The 16,264-nt window shown below is 32.5% G+C and overlaps 1 protein-coding gene across 1 annotated transcript; it reads right to left on the reverse strand.

Moving 5' to 3' along the window:
• Positions 1–10,302: 10,302 nt before the first annotated feature.
• Positions 10,303–15,272, reverse strand: LOC133677912 (kinesin-like protein KIN-14K). The gene is made up of 18 exons (XM_062100048.1): positions 15,158–15,272; positions 14,904–15,061; positions 14,724–14,816; positions 14,239–14,440; positions 13,836–13,963; positions 13,636–13,719; positions 13,426–13,503; positions 13,242–13,334; positions 13,114–13,143; positions 12,397–12,738; positions 12,238–12,319; positions 12,059–12,154; positions 11,797–11,976; positions 11,546–11,652; positions 11,277–11,472; positions 10,989–11,106; positions 10,644–10,897; positions 10,303–10,490 (listed from the first exon to the last, which is right to left on the reverse strand). Exons 1-18 carry the CDS (start codon positions 15,270–15,272, stop codon positions 10,303–10,305), a joined length of 2,544 nt encoding a protein of 847 aa, XP_061956032.1.
• Between the last annotated feature and the right edge of the window lie 992 nt (positions 15,273–16,264).

The raw sequence follows: 16,264 nt of genomic DNA on the forward strand, positions 1-16,264 counted from the left end.
GAGGGAGAGAGGCTTTGTAAGGTTTCCATTTTAACATGTTGTCTGTCACTCTTATGTAATCCTTGTTTCTAGTTGTATCATCCCAAGGAGTAAATGAGGATTTGGTGCTTCGAAATCCTTTGTTCTCTGTAGGTTTGTTTTCCAGGTTTTAAAGCAATGTCCAAACAAATTGAAAAGCAAAACGAAAGGACGAAAGGAAAACAGGGGGACACTGGGGTCTACATGGAGATTGTGTGTTGGGATTTAATTGGTTTTTGTGTTCTTAAAAAGATGGGGTCCTGAAGTGAAGAGGGAGAAAGGTCGGCAAAAATGGCAACAGGTTCAGGTCGTATACTAGCTAATTTATCAATAATGGCTCTATTATATTTTTCAAGATGGAGAGAAGAGAACAGGAGGTAGAGGGCTGGCATTGCCGCATTGGATTGTTTGGTTGGTGGCTGAAAGGTCATGGAGGGTGACAGGGGCAGGGAGGACGTTGGGCACGACCTTTCATCTGTGGGGGCTTACAGTGAGGGTGACAGCAGCAGTTGCAGGTTGCTGCTGAGCTCTTTGGCTAGTCCTACTACAGCTGCTGCTTTAATTTCATCGCCCTTCCTCTGATTGGATTTGTATCTGTAAGTGTATTTATTGACTCTTTTCTTCTTTATTGAAGTTTAATCATCTCAATGCTTTGACGTGAGAGAAGCTTCATCCGATACCCTCTGATATCTCTTGTGAACTAAGTTAGCAGTTCCAGACATCTTTTCCTGCTTTCTCGTTTAATCGAAGATACTATAAAACAGATACGCGTGGATGCGTCTATCATAATAAAGCAAGTGAGAAGTGACTTGTTGAGTAGTAAGAGCAAAATTTGATTGTTCAAATTGACAAAAAGGTAACATAGTTAAGGAGGTAATAATGGGTTTGGTGTATTTTTGTCATTTTCCCAAAAAAAAAAAAAAAACCTCGAAGTAAAGACAACGAAAAAGAAAAAATAAATAATCATTAAGAAAATTAGGATTTAGTGGTTCATTTATATTTGTTGAGCCTTATCTTCTACGCAAAAATATCATCTCTGAGGTGATAAATAAATATTTTCTAGCAATTATCATTAAGGAAAAATCATACGCCACTCACATGTTATTGTTCATTGAAATAGTAACTTTGTTTAGTTTTTATTTTTATTTTTATATTTTAACATTAGATTTATTAAAAATTAAACTTTATAATTTATTTTAGTTTTTTTTTATACGGAATTATCATAGTTTAAAAAAATATTCAAATATTGGATTAATGCTTAATTTTATAATCGTTTATTTTTTATTATATTATTAAATAAAAAGTTTTTTTTCTAAAAAAAAGCATAATTATTATGAATTTGATTTTATGATTTATTTCAATTTGTTTTCTATAGGGTTATAGTAATCTTAGAAAAATACATTAATATTAAGTTAATTTGTTGAGCATCTATTTTTTTTATTATATTATTAAATAAAAAATATTCCAGAAAAAAACATAATTATTGAGCATTAGGTTTTATGATTTATTTTCATTTATTTTTTATGAGGTTGTAGTGGCTTCATGAAAATGTGTCTCAATATTAAATTGGTGAATGGTTTTGTAAGCATTATTTTTTTTTACATCTAATTAAATAATAATATAATTTTTTTTTTATTAAACTCAATAGAGTGAATGATTCAGGTCATAGATTGATGAATTAACATATGTTGTCATATGCAAACATAACTGAGTTATGATGGGGCAATTCTATACAATTTAATTTGAAGATCAAGTTAAGTAAAAAGTATGATCTAGAGGTTTTAAATTTGACTTGATAAGTTTGGTTTAATGATATTGTTAAAATTATTTTTTAATCTAGACATTATTTTTTTATATATAAATTTGTTTTTTAGTCCAGTTATAGTATAGCACGAGAAATTATCTAGTTATGACCCAAATAAAAAAAAAGGCTTTGAGGAAGAAATTTTTATGTATATACTAGTGAATGGTTTATTCTGCAAAGCCAACTTGGTGATGCTAGGGCACCAATCCTATAAAATTTAATTTGAAGTTCAAGTTAGGTAAAGAATATGATTGAAAAGTTTTAAGTTTGATTTGTGAGTTTGGTTTAAAGATATTGTGAAATATCCTAAAATAATTCAAGAATAAGATTATAAAAAAAGGGTAAAAATACAATTAATTTTTTTGGATTTAATAAGCCCTTTACTAAGTTGAAAAAGGTAAAAAAAAATATTATGAATAATTTAGGATGCAATCCGGGACATAATAAAAAAGAAAATGGCTTCATTAGGTTGAAATTGAAAGACAAAATTGAAGAGGAAAAGTGAGAATTAGGGAAACAGGTGTTCATAATCAATTTCCAGTCTCAATTCTTCAACAAGAATCACTCCAGCCAATCTCCAGCTCTTCGAAATTCTCCAACAAGAATCATGCCAGCATAGAACACAAGTCTCTCATATCCAGTTGAAATCAATCTAGTCTCAAATATCCAACTCCCCAAATATGGCCAACAAGAATCATTCTAGGATATCTCCAGCTAAATCTCTAGCTTTTCAAGGATTGTTAACCTGCACAAATCACATCTACACCACCTTAGTTCCTTGACAAAAGCCTTCCATATATATATAGCACTCCAAGAATTGTATAAAAAAGTGATTTGTCAATTTATCAGCTGTAAAGTTTGTCTCCTCATATTAAAATTAAAATTATTCGGGGTTTTCAACCAATTAATTTTTTAGAAATTATAGAAAGTAAAAAAATAGAGACAAGAATATTTAGGATTATAAAAAAAACATCATTTTACTTACACCATTGGATAAATAACTTTTCATGTCATCTCAGATCTTCAAAAATCTATTCAATTATCGCTTCAAATACATGCCGCTATTTTGTTTATCAAGGATCAACTTCTTCAATAAAAATGAGCCATGTAGCCAAGAAAATCCTAATAATTCAATGTAGGACAACCAAATCCTATAGGGAAAGTAAAAGGGCTTTCATTTACTACTTGGTACCTTTCAAAAATCTTTGCGTAAAAAAACATACAAAGACTTAGAGAGCTACTAATGAATCAATATATTTTATTTTATTTTTTTTGGATCTTCATTTAAAGGAACCATATCCTTTCCAAGATAAATTGTACAGTTACACTAGGAAAACTGAGTTCATCTCATCCTTAAAAGATTGTGAGGTTGTTTTCCTAGAGAGATGACATGTCAATCTCATTTTTTTCATGGTAAATTGTACAATCACACTAAAAAAACACTAAAAAAACTGAGTTGATTCTTTTTAAGATAAATTATACAATCATACTAGAAAGACTAAGTTCATCCCATTATTTTTTGAAAGGTGGAGATCAGGTGATGGGCAGGCCACTAGCTCAAGCCCAAATAATGCCTAAGACGATGCATAGGTAGCAAAACCTCAACCTAAAAGGTGCTGATACATATGCCTGGCATGCTTGATGTGGGAAATGCCTAAGTCAAGCCCCAGGTTGTAACGTCTACGCCCAGGCGGTGCCAGGCAGCACGAATTTGAAGGAATTTGAAGGTTAGAAGGTATTTGGTTCCTTGGTGTGAAAACATGTAGTGTTGTGAAGGAAAAAAGGAAATAGAAAGGGAGAAAAAGGTTAACATAAATTGAACTTGTGATTCAAATTTTTCCGCCTTATTTACATCACAAATGACACAATTTTTTGCTACTACTAGCATATTAGCTTGTACTCCGCAGCGGATCAATAATGTTTTTTTTTTAATGTAAAAAAAAATCTAAAAAATATAAAGATTATTTTAAGTGCATTGAGTTTCAATAGTCTTGGATCTAGCTACAATTTCAGACCTAAAACCATGGATGTGACGGCCAAGCTAAACTTAGTAGTCTTCAATCTGACGGTAATTTCAAACCTAAGACCTTGGATCTGACAAGAATTCTAGACCCAAGAGCTTGGATCTAAGGGCCTAACCCAACCCAAGAGCCAATAGTCTTGGGTTGGCTCTTGGGTTTGGCGGCAATTCCAGGCCCAAGCCCTTGGGTCTGGCGACCAAACTAGACCCAATAGACTTGGTTCTAGCGGCCAAGCTTAATTATTTTTTTATTAATTTTTTTAATAAAAAAATATTTAAAATACCCTTAAAGTATCCTAAATCAAAATGATAATTAAGATTTTTATTTTGTGTAAAAAAACAATTTAAAATATCATTGAAGTATCATAAACAGAAATTCTAATTGATTTTTAATTTTTTATTAAAAAAAATTTAAACTACCCTTGAAGTATTATATATATATATCTCCTGATTAATTTGTTTTATAAATATTGTTTATTTTTTCTACAAAAAAACATTTAAACTATTATAAAAGTATCCTAAACAGAAATTCTAATTAATTTTTTAAAATTATTTTTTTATTTTTTATTAAAAAATATTTAAATTACCCTTGAAGTATCCTAAATAGAAATCCTAATTATTATTTTTATAAATTATTTTTTTATATAAAAAAATATTTAAACTACCTTTGAAGTAATCTAAACAGAAATCCTAATTAATGTTTTTTTTATAAATTGTTTTTAGTTTTTTATTAACAAAATATATTTAAACTACCCTTGAAGTATTCTAAAAAAAATTCTAATTAATTTTTTTTTATTTTTTATAGAAAAACATTTAAATTACCCTTGAAGTAACTTAAACAGAAATCTTAATTTATTTTTTTATAAATTATTTTTATTTTTATAGAAAAACATTTAAACTACCTTTGAAGTATCATAAATAAAAATTCTAATTATTTTTTAAAAATTATTTTTCATTTTTATAAAAAAAAATTAAACTATTTTTAAAGTAAGCTAAACATAAACTCTAATTTGTTTTTTATTTTGTATAAAAAAAACATTGTGCACCATAACGTGACAAATTACATTAATAAATCAAATGAATTGGATGGTCCAAACCGTTCCTATTCTTTATAATTTGTTTTTAAAGACAAATCAAATGAATTTTGTTGAGACTTTTAATATGACTTGAAAATGAATTTCACTTTTATTTTTCTCACGTGACAAAGTATTTATTATTTAAATTATAAATTTGATTATAAAAAAACGTAAAGGGTGGACGAGAAAATTCTTGAACTACCATTGTTCATTTAATTCACAAATTTAACCAATATAATAATAGTAATAGTAATAATAACGATGGTGCATTGTTTTATATTAAATAAAAAGTCTAGATAAACATAATTATTCATTTATGCACCAATTTGAATGAATGTTTGGTGCATAAAATATCTTGGAGTGATCACAAAGGTTGTTTAGATTTTGAATAAGTAGATGTTAATAAATTGACTTTCAGAAAGTAACATTTCATTGTTTCTTCCTAGGAATTTGGACAAATTAGCAGCTTGTTGTTATATATATTTTAAAATATTTTTAGTTTGAAAAAATATTAAATTAATATTTTTTAAAATATTTTATTATTATTTAGATTGATTCTAGTTTAGTCATTAAATTTAAGATAGTTATGTTTATCAGCCAAGCCAAATCCAAATCTATTCGATATGACAATCATATCAGATCTATTCGATATGACAGTCATATCAGACCTAACTGTTTTTGGTGTAATTAAAATATAGTAAAAACAACGTCTATAAGATGATATAATATTGTTCACAATACAAATATTTTATGTTTATAATATAGTTCATAATATAATATAATATAATGAGTTTATATCTACAATTGTACAGTATTTTTTCCACTAGTTTTAAAAGTATACTACAATTAATATTACTACCTCCCTGATGGTCCCGAGCCAACACAAACATACAATTATGCTTTTCTCCAAGAGCTGTTGAGAAATAGTTAAATCTAGAATAAGCGGTCAGTTACTTATTTAACCTAAAAATAAGTTTACTTTTAAGGCTTAGGGTCTAGAATTTTGAAGCTCACCCCAGCTAACAGAACCCTCGAGCAACTCACCAAATTACACAGTGATAAAGATATTGGTGAAGCAGGAAAGTCAAAAAATGTGAAGCCTTGGCACTTTATAGCATGGCCACGGGTGCCAGCAACTTTGCCACTACAGTAATCAGTCATCCGCTGGACAAGAATTACAAGGATGAACATAAGAAGTGTAGCATTTAAGTATTCAACAGTTTCCTTTGGATTTTTATGCAAGGTAGTCATGATCATCATCATAACCATGTGGAAATTAAACCCCAGATTCATTTCTGGCAATTTAGTGCCAAGATCACCATCACTGAGACACATGACCTAACCTTCAGCCAGACAAACTTCAAAACATGATCCTCAAGCAATCAAGCATATGAATTATGCTTCCACCATTTTCCTTCAGCATCATATATTCAGCACAATAGCTTGATCATGATAGAACAGTCGGACACGTAAAATATACAAATATGTGTCGTTGCAGGAACTTAATATCTGAATTTCAGAGCATTTCGGTTTGCGGTAAGTACAAAACTGTTTCGTTGTAAGAATCAGAAATGGGAGGGAGAAAATATAACTTGTAGAGGGGATAGAAGCCTCCATGTAATCTATGATTATGAACACTACCTATCACTGCAAGTCAGTGAATAAAAAATAAGGAAATAAAGTAACCGATATGAAGAAATCAACGTATAAAAAAATAATCCTTGAAGGCTCAATGAATACTTTTAATTTACTGCCATCGCTTTGAAGACTTGACTAAGTTGGAATTGCCAGTTTTCTTAATACCTGAAAGAACCATTTATGAGAAATTTAAGGGAGAAAATGGAGTATAATCACAATGAAAGAAATGTCTGCACATTTTATTATAAAACTACCTGATTTTTACTTACTTGTTGACCCTTTTGGGGAGTCCGTTGACACAGTCGCTGTCCTTGATGTGGCCTGTGCCTGGTTCTGTAAGAGTCGAGAAGTTGAAGCCATGCTAGTGCTCCTGCATAAAACCAAGTTCATAAAATCCCATGTTTCCAAATCTATGTACATAACTGAACTGAAGGTGTGATGCTTTTCGATCTTTACAGTCGACGTATGATTATGGAAAGCCTAAAGATAAATGCCTGAACATTCATCCTCTTTTTTTCGAAATGTTCCATGAACAATTATCACATTCAAAGCATTCTCTTACTGTCAACAAAGCACCTCTGTTTCATTTCGAAAGAAAAATAGATTCTCTTTTGGGAGATGATACAGATGACTGGACATTTTATGTAAGAAAATCTCAAGGAAGCTCAGAAAACACTAGAAGTACGCTATTCACTTCCGCAATTTATTTGATAGCTTTGTGCCTTGATCTGTTTCGCCATCAGGTTCTTCTCCCACTGAAAGAGCACCATCAGAAATGTCACTTAATCTATCCTCACAGCCTCCTTCTCCAAATCGAAATATCTTAGCATCTGCAAATGACATATCCTGACCTGTGTCCCTTTCAGAAAGTTTTGATTGCTGGGAACCAGCTTCAGAATGCCTGTCACTGTGCTCTGGATTGCTTTCCTGATAAGAAACTGTCTCATTTCCCATGCTTTTCCTGATCGATGGTTTTTGGGTTCTATGAGGATTAACACCTGAAAAATCATCGCTTGCAGAGGAATTCCCATACCTCAGTGAGCCAGGATACTCGTTTTTGACAACTTTAAGTAATTCCAACTTCTCAATTTCATCATCTTTTTTGGCAATCGTGTCTTTGAGAGATGCCACCTGCATATATAGTCTTGTTAAATGGAACGAGCATGCTAGTGAAATCTCGTAGAAACTAAAAACTCTACTCCTGAATTCATCCCCGCCTTGTCTGGGATGAAGGATGAAATGAAGAATAAGGCTATTTTGGTACAAAATTCATTCAACCATTAATTTCTAAACATGTATCTCGAGAGCAATATTACTTCTGAATGTTCTTCCCGGGAATTCAAAGTTCTTTGGGCACCTTTTACGATAAGTGACCCAAGAAATGATGAAATCTATTTAAACCAAGTTTCGCATCAGTTAATCAGCTTATTATTTCATAATATTGATATTTTTTTATATATAATATAGTGTAGAATGAAAAAAACACTCGTCCGAAGAACCAAACTCGTTCCAGATCGTACCTTACAAATCCCAGAAGTAATAAAAACTTCCTGTTTAATGTTATTTTAGAAATTCATTAGAGAGACAGTTGTAATTGATTATTAACTTCATATATTTCATGTTTATTGTTGTTCTTGGTTTCCCCTTCTCTTTTCTTTCTCTATGCCTCAATTTTCTCTTCGTCACACACCCTATCTATTGCCAAGAATGGATGAAAACTGATTTTGCTTGTAAGCTCATGCCTTCCCATCAAAATACAAGTAGAATGAATGCTGGTAACTGAATGAATTGAGTTCCTAACTTCCATCCAGAAACCTGATCTAATGAAGGAATCTTAAAAAAAAAAAACCAAAAGTAGCTCGGTCATTTATGGTAGACTATGACTGTGAACTTGCTTCAATGTAATTATTCGTTTGTCATTCTATATATGAAGTGTTTGCCTTGCAGCTTACTTGCAGGGGTAGAATGATATTTTTAATAAAATCTATAAGTTATTTGCAAATTTATTGGGAACAATTTAATAGTTTATATTTTTTATATATAGTTAAATTATATAAATGCCCTTAAAAGGAAAAAAAATAAAAAAATAAAAAATGAAAGGCTAAGAGGGTTTTTGCATAATTTTTTTTTTACAAATAGTACAATTACTTCATTATGCTTAAAGTCAAGAAAATTAAAAGATCAGTCAAAGGGTATTTTAATATTTTTCTCGTAGTTTTTTTTTGTTATACTCTATTTAAATTAGGGGCAAATTAGTATATTTATAAATAAAAATATAAAAAAAAAGACAAATTGTTAGCGTGTGCGAGACACACACCAGCGAGGGAACACCGCCCGCGCCTTTCGAGCGATGCGGTGTTGTCATTCGGCAACTAAAATTTCCCAATCGGCAAGTCGTTTGAAGCATTTAATGGAGGCGAAACTAATAAGGAAACGCGTGTTACTCAAATCATGACGGTCTAGCGGCAGTTACCTTTTTTTCTCCTCATATTTTATCTCTCAACTCCTTAAAATTTATGCTAGGTCAGCCAAAAATTATGGTCGTCCTCTCATTTATTATGTCTTGCAATTATTATCCTTTTTTCTTTTGATTAGTATTTCTTTGTTTTGGATTCTTTTTTAAATTGTTTTTTGTTCAATTTCATCCATATGTAATTAATTTTGTTTTGTTTTATATCAAATATAATACTCATTTTATTGATTATTGTTTTTTTATCCTTTTCTTGAGTTTTTTTTGATTTTGTCCCTCAACATTTTATTTCATGTTTTTTCTAAATTGAATCCTCATTTTTTTAATTGCTCTTTTTTTAATTTATTTTTTTCTTTTAATTAATCCCTCAACATTTTATTTCATTTATTTTTTTAATCCAATTTTGTTCCTCATTATTTTTATTTTTTTATCATTTTCTTAATTTATTTTTTCTTTCAATTTTGTCCCTCAACTTTTTATTTAATTTGTTTTTTATTCAATTTTGGTCCTTATTCTTTTAATTTCTCTTTTTTAATTTTATTTTTTAATTAAGTCCCTTATTATTTTCTTTCGTTAGTTTTATTCCAAATTTGATCCTTATTGTTTTGATTATTATTAGTTTCTTTAAAAAAAAACTTTTATGGTTAAGAATTTGTTCAAGATTTTATTTTTGTCCTCTATAGAGTCATCTCAATCTCATAACTATAGTTACTGGTTTTGAAAATTAACCCAATTTAAATTTGATTTTTTTTAATTTTATTCTTTGACACTAAGTTATTGAGCCTTGAGCTTTTTTTTTTTTCCTTTTCTTTCCTCTAGCATTATCCTGGTTCGTGAATTAGTTAAGTTAACACAAGTTGATTTGGATTTTTTTCAGTGTTTTTAAATTTTTTTTTAATTTCATCTTTTGACATCAAGCTATTTAGTCTTGAGATTTCTTATTTTTATGTTGTTCCTTTCTATAAGGTTATCCCGGATCATAAGTTTATTAGGTTAACTCAACGTGACTCAGGTTTTTTTATTTATTTAGCTTTGATCTTTTTTTTAGGTCATTTAAAAAAAAATTCTTATTTCAATCTCATGTTATTTTTATGTTTTTTTTAGTTTTATACATCGAAATTAGCTTTGTTGGGCCTTGAACTTTTTATTTTTTAGATTGTAGGTTAATTAAGTTAACTCGAGTTCATTTAAATTATTGTTTTTTAAATATTTTTTTTATATTAGAAAAAAATTATCATGCCCACAGCATAGCACAAAAAATAAAATCTAGTATATTCTATATAACATCAGTGAAACGAACCTGGTCCATTAATTCCCTAGCATCTCTGCCCTCCTTGCTGCTTCGTGCTGCACCTAGCTCAACACCAGAGACCCTCTCTGCAAACTTCAGAGTGCTTATAGTTTCTGAATATGAAATGACATCAGGATTGAGCTGTACAAACATAAGCGTCTTTGCTTGACCTCCTGTAACGTGGAAAAGGTAGAAAATATACATTTACATCAAGTCTAAACATAGTTTAGTTTGCCCTAACTTCTCGAGAAAGGTTACCAGCATATTGAACTAGAAAACAACTTCAAGCCAGTTTGTGATAAGAAGGGAACATAAAAAAGAACTACCTAAACAGCTTTGCAGTAGTTGAGTGAGCTTGCTGTTTCTGTATGGTACATGAGAATTCTTTTGTGCCAGAGCGAATATAACATCCCCAAGGGCAGATAATGATCTGTTTATATGTTGTGCTTCTCTGAGTCTATCTCCAGTTGCCTCAGAGCGATCTACCCTTTCGCTGCCTGCTAGATCCACCAAATGAAGATTACCATGTAAAGCAGCCCCAGAATGCAAATCCTTTCCACGAACATGGATACTGACAACACTGTGTTACAGAAACAAATCAAAATCACAGCTAGATTTAAGATAAACGTAACGTGGAGGTGAGAATAGGATGAAATATTGACTGTAAGTACCTGTGAGAGCGGCTGCTTCTTTCATTCATGGAAGTAGCCCCAACAGCTCTGTTTCTTAGTCCAATATCCATTAATTCTAAAACGTCTGAAGTTGATGTAACAGGATGCATGCTAGCATCTGGTACAGCCAAACCATTGGTTTGGACAGTAGACTTAATCCCAAGGGTGTGCAAATCAAGGGAAACAGAACAACGACAGAGAGAGAGTGCCTCATGTTTTTTATGAAAGAGATAAAAACCAAACTAAATGGTAACGATCTGGGTGATATGTTGATAAGAACACTCTCACCTAATATAAAAGGATATTTTTTCTGAGAACCATCGATCAACAGTAAATCGTGCACTTGTTCGTTATATATTTCAACCATCTGAACCTGAATCTCATAGTTAAAGGAGCCTCCTCTGCTCTGAGAAATTTTGAAAAGGTCATTTAGAGCCCGATAATTAACCCCCCAATCCTCCTCAGATGCTCCATTTGGACCAGTCTGGAATAGAAGGTCAAGTTGAATCAGCATTGCAAGAGAACATCACTGCATGAAAATGAAACTAAACACATACCATTGTGTAAGTTTTTCCTGAACCAGTTTGTCCATAAGCAAATATACACACGCTATATCCATCCAGTACAGAGCGTATCAATGGTTGAGTGTCTGAATATACCTCCGCTGCCAATATCCAGGGCAGATAGCATGTTAGGGATGACAAGAATTTACATCCACCGTCATGCCAGCAGAAAGTACAAGCATAAAAACAATACAGCATGCTCAAGTAAGCCCTATCCGAATTGAAAAGGATGTAGAGCTGAAAACCTTGAGTAGAATCTGGACCAAAGACCTTATTGAACTTAAAATTGCGACGTCTATCTTTCCCTTGTTTGGAGGGATTCACAACAGCCACCTCTCCATTTTCACCTATATATTCTACCGCTGTTTGTTTTGCAACCTGCCCTGGAAGAAATGGCCTTACACGGCAATAAACTCTGATGTTTCCTGTGAAACAAAATGGAAGAGTTACACATTCAAGGATTGCACACATGTGTAAACCTTGTACAGAAAATGCTAGCAGCGGCACCTTTTAATTCCTGAAGCTCATTGAACATCCTCCTATTTTCAGCAACGACAAAGTGATAGTCCCCGGTTGCATCGATTAATGCTTTTAACTTCACTTCTGAGCAAGATCAAAATTAAATATTCAAAAACTAACTATCACTGATTGCGTAAATTGACAAACTATACTGCAAACCTACCAACCTAAGCCATTGAATTCCTCTGTGTAGCTTTTATGTACTTCTAAAATTTCTTGCTTGATGGACTTGCAGGAAAACCTCATTCCCTGAACATTTTTATAAATTCCGTCAGATTCGTAGTTAGAATGATGCTAGGCTAAAAGTCTACATGGTGGTATTATACCTGCAGGGCACCAAATTGAAACTCAACAAAGCCCTTAAAAATGTCCTCTTTCTCGTTGAACGTCTCAGATTTTGACTCTGAATATGCCGAAAGCACTTTCACTTGGTTCCTGGAATCTTCTAAGTGGAGTTCAAGCTCTTTTAATCTCTCCTCAAGGTCTGCTTTAGCACCCTTGGCCTCTGCTTCCATTTGCAAGTGACGTAGTTCATGCGTCTCTTTCACTAATTCTAATTCTTGTTTCAAGGTTGAAAGATCAAGGTCTCTTTGCTCCCTCTCTATGATCAACTTAGCTACATGCTCCTCTTCAAGTCTCTTCTCTCCTTCCATTTTGGACTTCTCAATCTGTAATCAGAAAACAAAATCCCGTTATATATGAATATTATGAAGAACATCCACACAACAAGTACAAGGAAACGATTTCTTTTTATTTTCTTATTTAGATAGTGAAATTCTCTCATCCTAAAAATTCCTAAACTAGCCAACAAAAATGAAAAAAAAAAACGAAACAAACCACAAATAGCATATATTTTATGTAGTCCGTCTAACGGCATAAAGTAGTAAACAAAAAGAGAGCTACCACAAAAGAGATTGAGAAGATAGTATTTGAGAAGATAGCAGAAAAATAGTTCCAAAAGGAGTCCAAAATACAAGAGTTCCAGTGAGCATTTTTAGGTGTAAACATCTTAAGAGTTGTTTTTTCTTCTCTGTGAAACATACCTTTAAATGTTGAAGCTGGTCCTTAACAGCCTGCAAAAGTATTAATATCAGAATAACTGGTATAAACCCACGTTTAGGAGAGTTTTATACCACTCATATTGTCTGGAATAAGTTTTTTTTTTCCATACCCCTCTTTCTTCACCAGTACCGGAAGCAAGGGCCTCAAGAACTCTGATCCTTGACTGGTACTTCTCCTCACGAGCTTTGAATAGATTATTTTGCTGATGACAGAGAAGCATAAAGATGTTGCCATTGGTACAGTCAATCCTAGGAGAAACAATTCAAAATTAAGAAATCCAAAATGATTCTTACAGTTCTTAAGTGCTCTGCTTGAGTTGATATACGTCGTTCAATCTCTTGGAAAACTTTTCTCAACAGACAGGCCACACGCTGTGCAACAAAAGGAATGGTAAAAGTGGATGTATGCATGCATGCACGTACACATTGCAGTTGCAGAGATACATAGATACAGAAACATATTCAATGCATGATGTTATTCCAATATATCGTCCTATTACATACATGTGGTATTTCGTAACTCTTTCTTTCAATGCTTTCATCCAATATTCCGTTCACAACACTCAAAAGTGACTGAGTTGGTGAATTCTGCATGCGAGATGTTGAAATGTCATTAACAAGGGCTCAGAAAGAAAACATCATAGAGAAAACTCTAGCATAAGAAAACATGGATGTCCATTGAGATTATACAAATGAAAACTAACATCCAAACTGTTTGATTTCATCATTTCAGAAATTTTTGCAGCAGAAAGATCTGAGAAGCGGCCTTGTTTCAGTTGAAACACCTCATGGAATTTATGTCCAACATGGTGCATGGATGCAGCTGACGGCTCTGTGGACAAGAGAAAAACAGTAAAGATGGACCATTTAAATTTAAATAACAGCACATAAGACTTGGTAGACATAAAAGAACGATAATTTATCAGCATTTTAGCCATACATGCATTAGAGGACAGTAGCGTGCTATTTTCATATAACATAAGATCAGCTTGAAAATTGCTTTGGTACGGCATTACACTCTTCATGCCCAGCCGTTTTAAGCCATTCTATGTGCATATATCTCAATCAAGGGAGAGGGGAAACCATACCTGGCATAACAGGACTTACCTAAAGCATGTTGAGATTTAGACTCTGGGGAAAACTTCCGCTTTTCTTCCCCAAATGTTGGAGAAAAATGGCCATTGGAAGATGCATCCCCTCGAGGACTGCCAAATCTAGTAATCCCACTTGTGGGTGAGAGATTCCCTCCCAAATATGCAAATTGTGCTCGAAGTGTTGAAAGGCAATCCATAACATTCTTCATGGATCCCTACAGATTTGAAACACAGTGGATGGAGAGACAGAGAGAGAGAAGCTGGAAGAATAATAAAAAACTTGATATGCGCAGACCAACAAGTGACATAGATTGGCTCTAGTTGACAGCAATATCATTGTAAACCAAAATTCTGGTGATGCATGCAAGCTGATAAAATAATAAACATTTTGGTAGCAGGAAAGCATAATTATAAACTTGCTTCTAACTTAGCGATCAAATGTTCTTATGCATAAAATTAATTTATGTGGAACAATAAAGCAAACCAACATTGGATTACCGTCTCCAGGTCCGACAGTTCGAACTTGAGAATTCCCAGCTCATCCATGCATGCCAGAAACTTCTTAACATTTTCTGAGCGAGAATTACCTTCCTAAAATAGAAAATGCACTATCAAATCAACTAACCAAATGCCTAATCATAAGTAACTCAAACATAAATACCATAACAAATAAGCAACCTTGTACGAAAAACCAGGTCTAAGCCTATTTAAAATCTGTAGTAGAACAGTCCCATCAATCAAACAGGTCCTCAACTGCTCGGATGAGGCTTTTACTGGAAAATTTAAACTAGGAACAGTACTATTCATCCACTCCACCAATATCGCTCGCTGATTGGCTTGAGACGGAAAAAAGGGAAGGGAAAAGGAATAAGAAATTCTTCAGATGACTAAAAAACAACTGCAGATAAAAGGAAAATAAGATTTTCACTTACCTTCAATGTCTTTGTTATAAATTACAGTAGGGTCGAAAACTTCCGAACCACCAGATATCCTTGAGCTATTGACTCTCCTGTATTGAGCTATGAGGTGATCCGAGGCTGAATTCATCGTTTACCTTTGAAGTCGATTATCAAAGCATGGCGTATGTATAATTCCACACAAATTCCCAAAGCAATCCTGAAAAGTGGTTAAATACAGCAACCATGAGACTGATTTATCTAAATGATAAGGAAACACACAATAATGCATTAGAACTCTAGGCATTTTTCCTGAATAATGTGAAATTACTTTACAGGAACTTAAATAAACTGACAAAAGAAAAATCCCGTCAACCATGAGAAGAAATTGCAAATCTGCAATGCAATTTAATATCATCAAATCAAACAGAGTATTGCATAGGAGTTTTAGCTATAAGAACTAATATATGCAGACACTACGATAGCAGAGATTATTTCCACATTCAGGACTCATTTCAGCATTGGGAGAAAATTGGGAGAGTTAATATAGCAGGACAAGCTTCAGATTATGAATTTACTCATTAAAACTATACTCTAAGACCTCCAAGGAAATTGATTACCCGAGAAATTCACAACAAAACGAAGATATCAAATCCATGCAATATGAGCCAGAATCATCCCCCATTGAAAATCTTAGCTAAGAATTTGAAGCAGACATAAATACAAATCAGGATTGCTATAAAAAAGAAAAAAGAGGGGAAACAAACTGAATTACTTCATATATATAGGATGGATGAGCTAAAAGATCATGCTTTATACGGAACTAAAACAAACTGACAGCACAACGCAGGTAGATTCAATAAACAATTGACATGCAATGCGATCATCAAACAAGCAAACATCCAAATAATAGATTCACTAATAAAAAAGAAAAAGGAAAAGAAGCCACCTGATAGAGACATAGAGACGTGAAGGTAACAATGCACACGTTGTAGTTTAAGGAGACTTGCATGTAACTTGGTCATGTCACGAGACAACAAAAGTACAAGAATAAGTATTAAATTACATTAGATTTTCTTTGTTCTTTTTTCTTTCTTGATCGAACTTTCTCTTCATCTCCTTTTGTTTTGTTTATGTTAATCA

The sequence above is a fragment of the Populus nigra genome, chromosome 18 (genome assembly GCF_951802175.1).
Source record: "Populus nigra chromosome 18, ddPopNigr1.1, whole genome shotgun sequence".
NCBI classification, from domain to species: domain Eukaryota; kingdom Viridiplantae; phylum Streptophyta; class Magnoliopsida; order Malpighiales; family Salicaceae; genus Populus; species Populus nigra.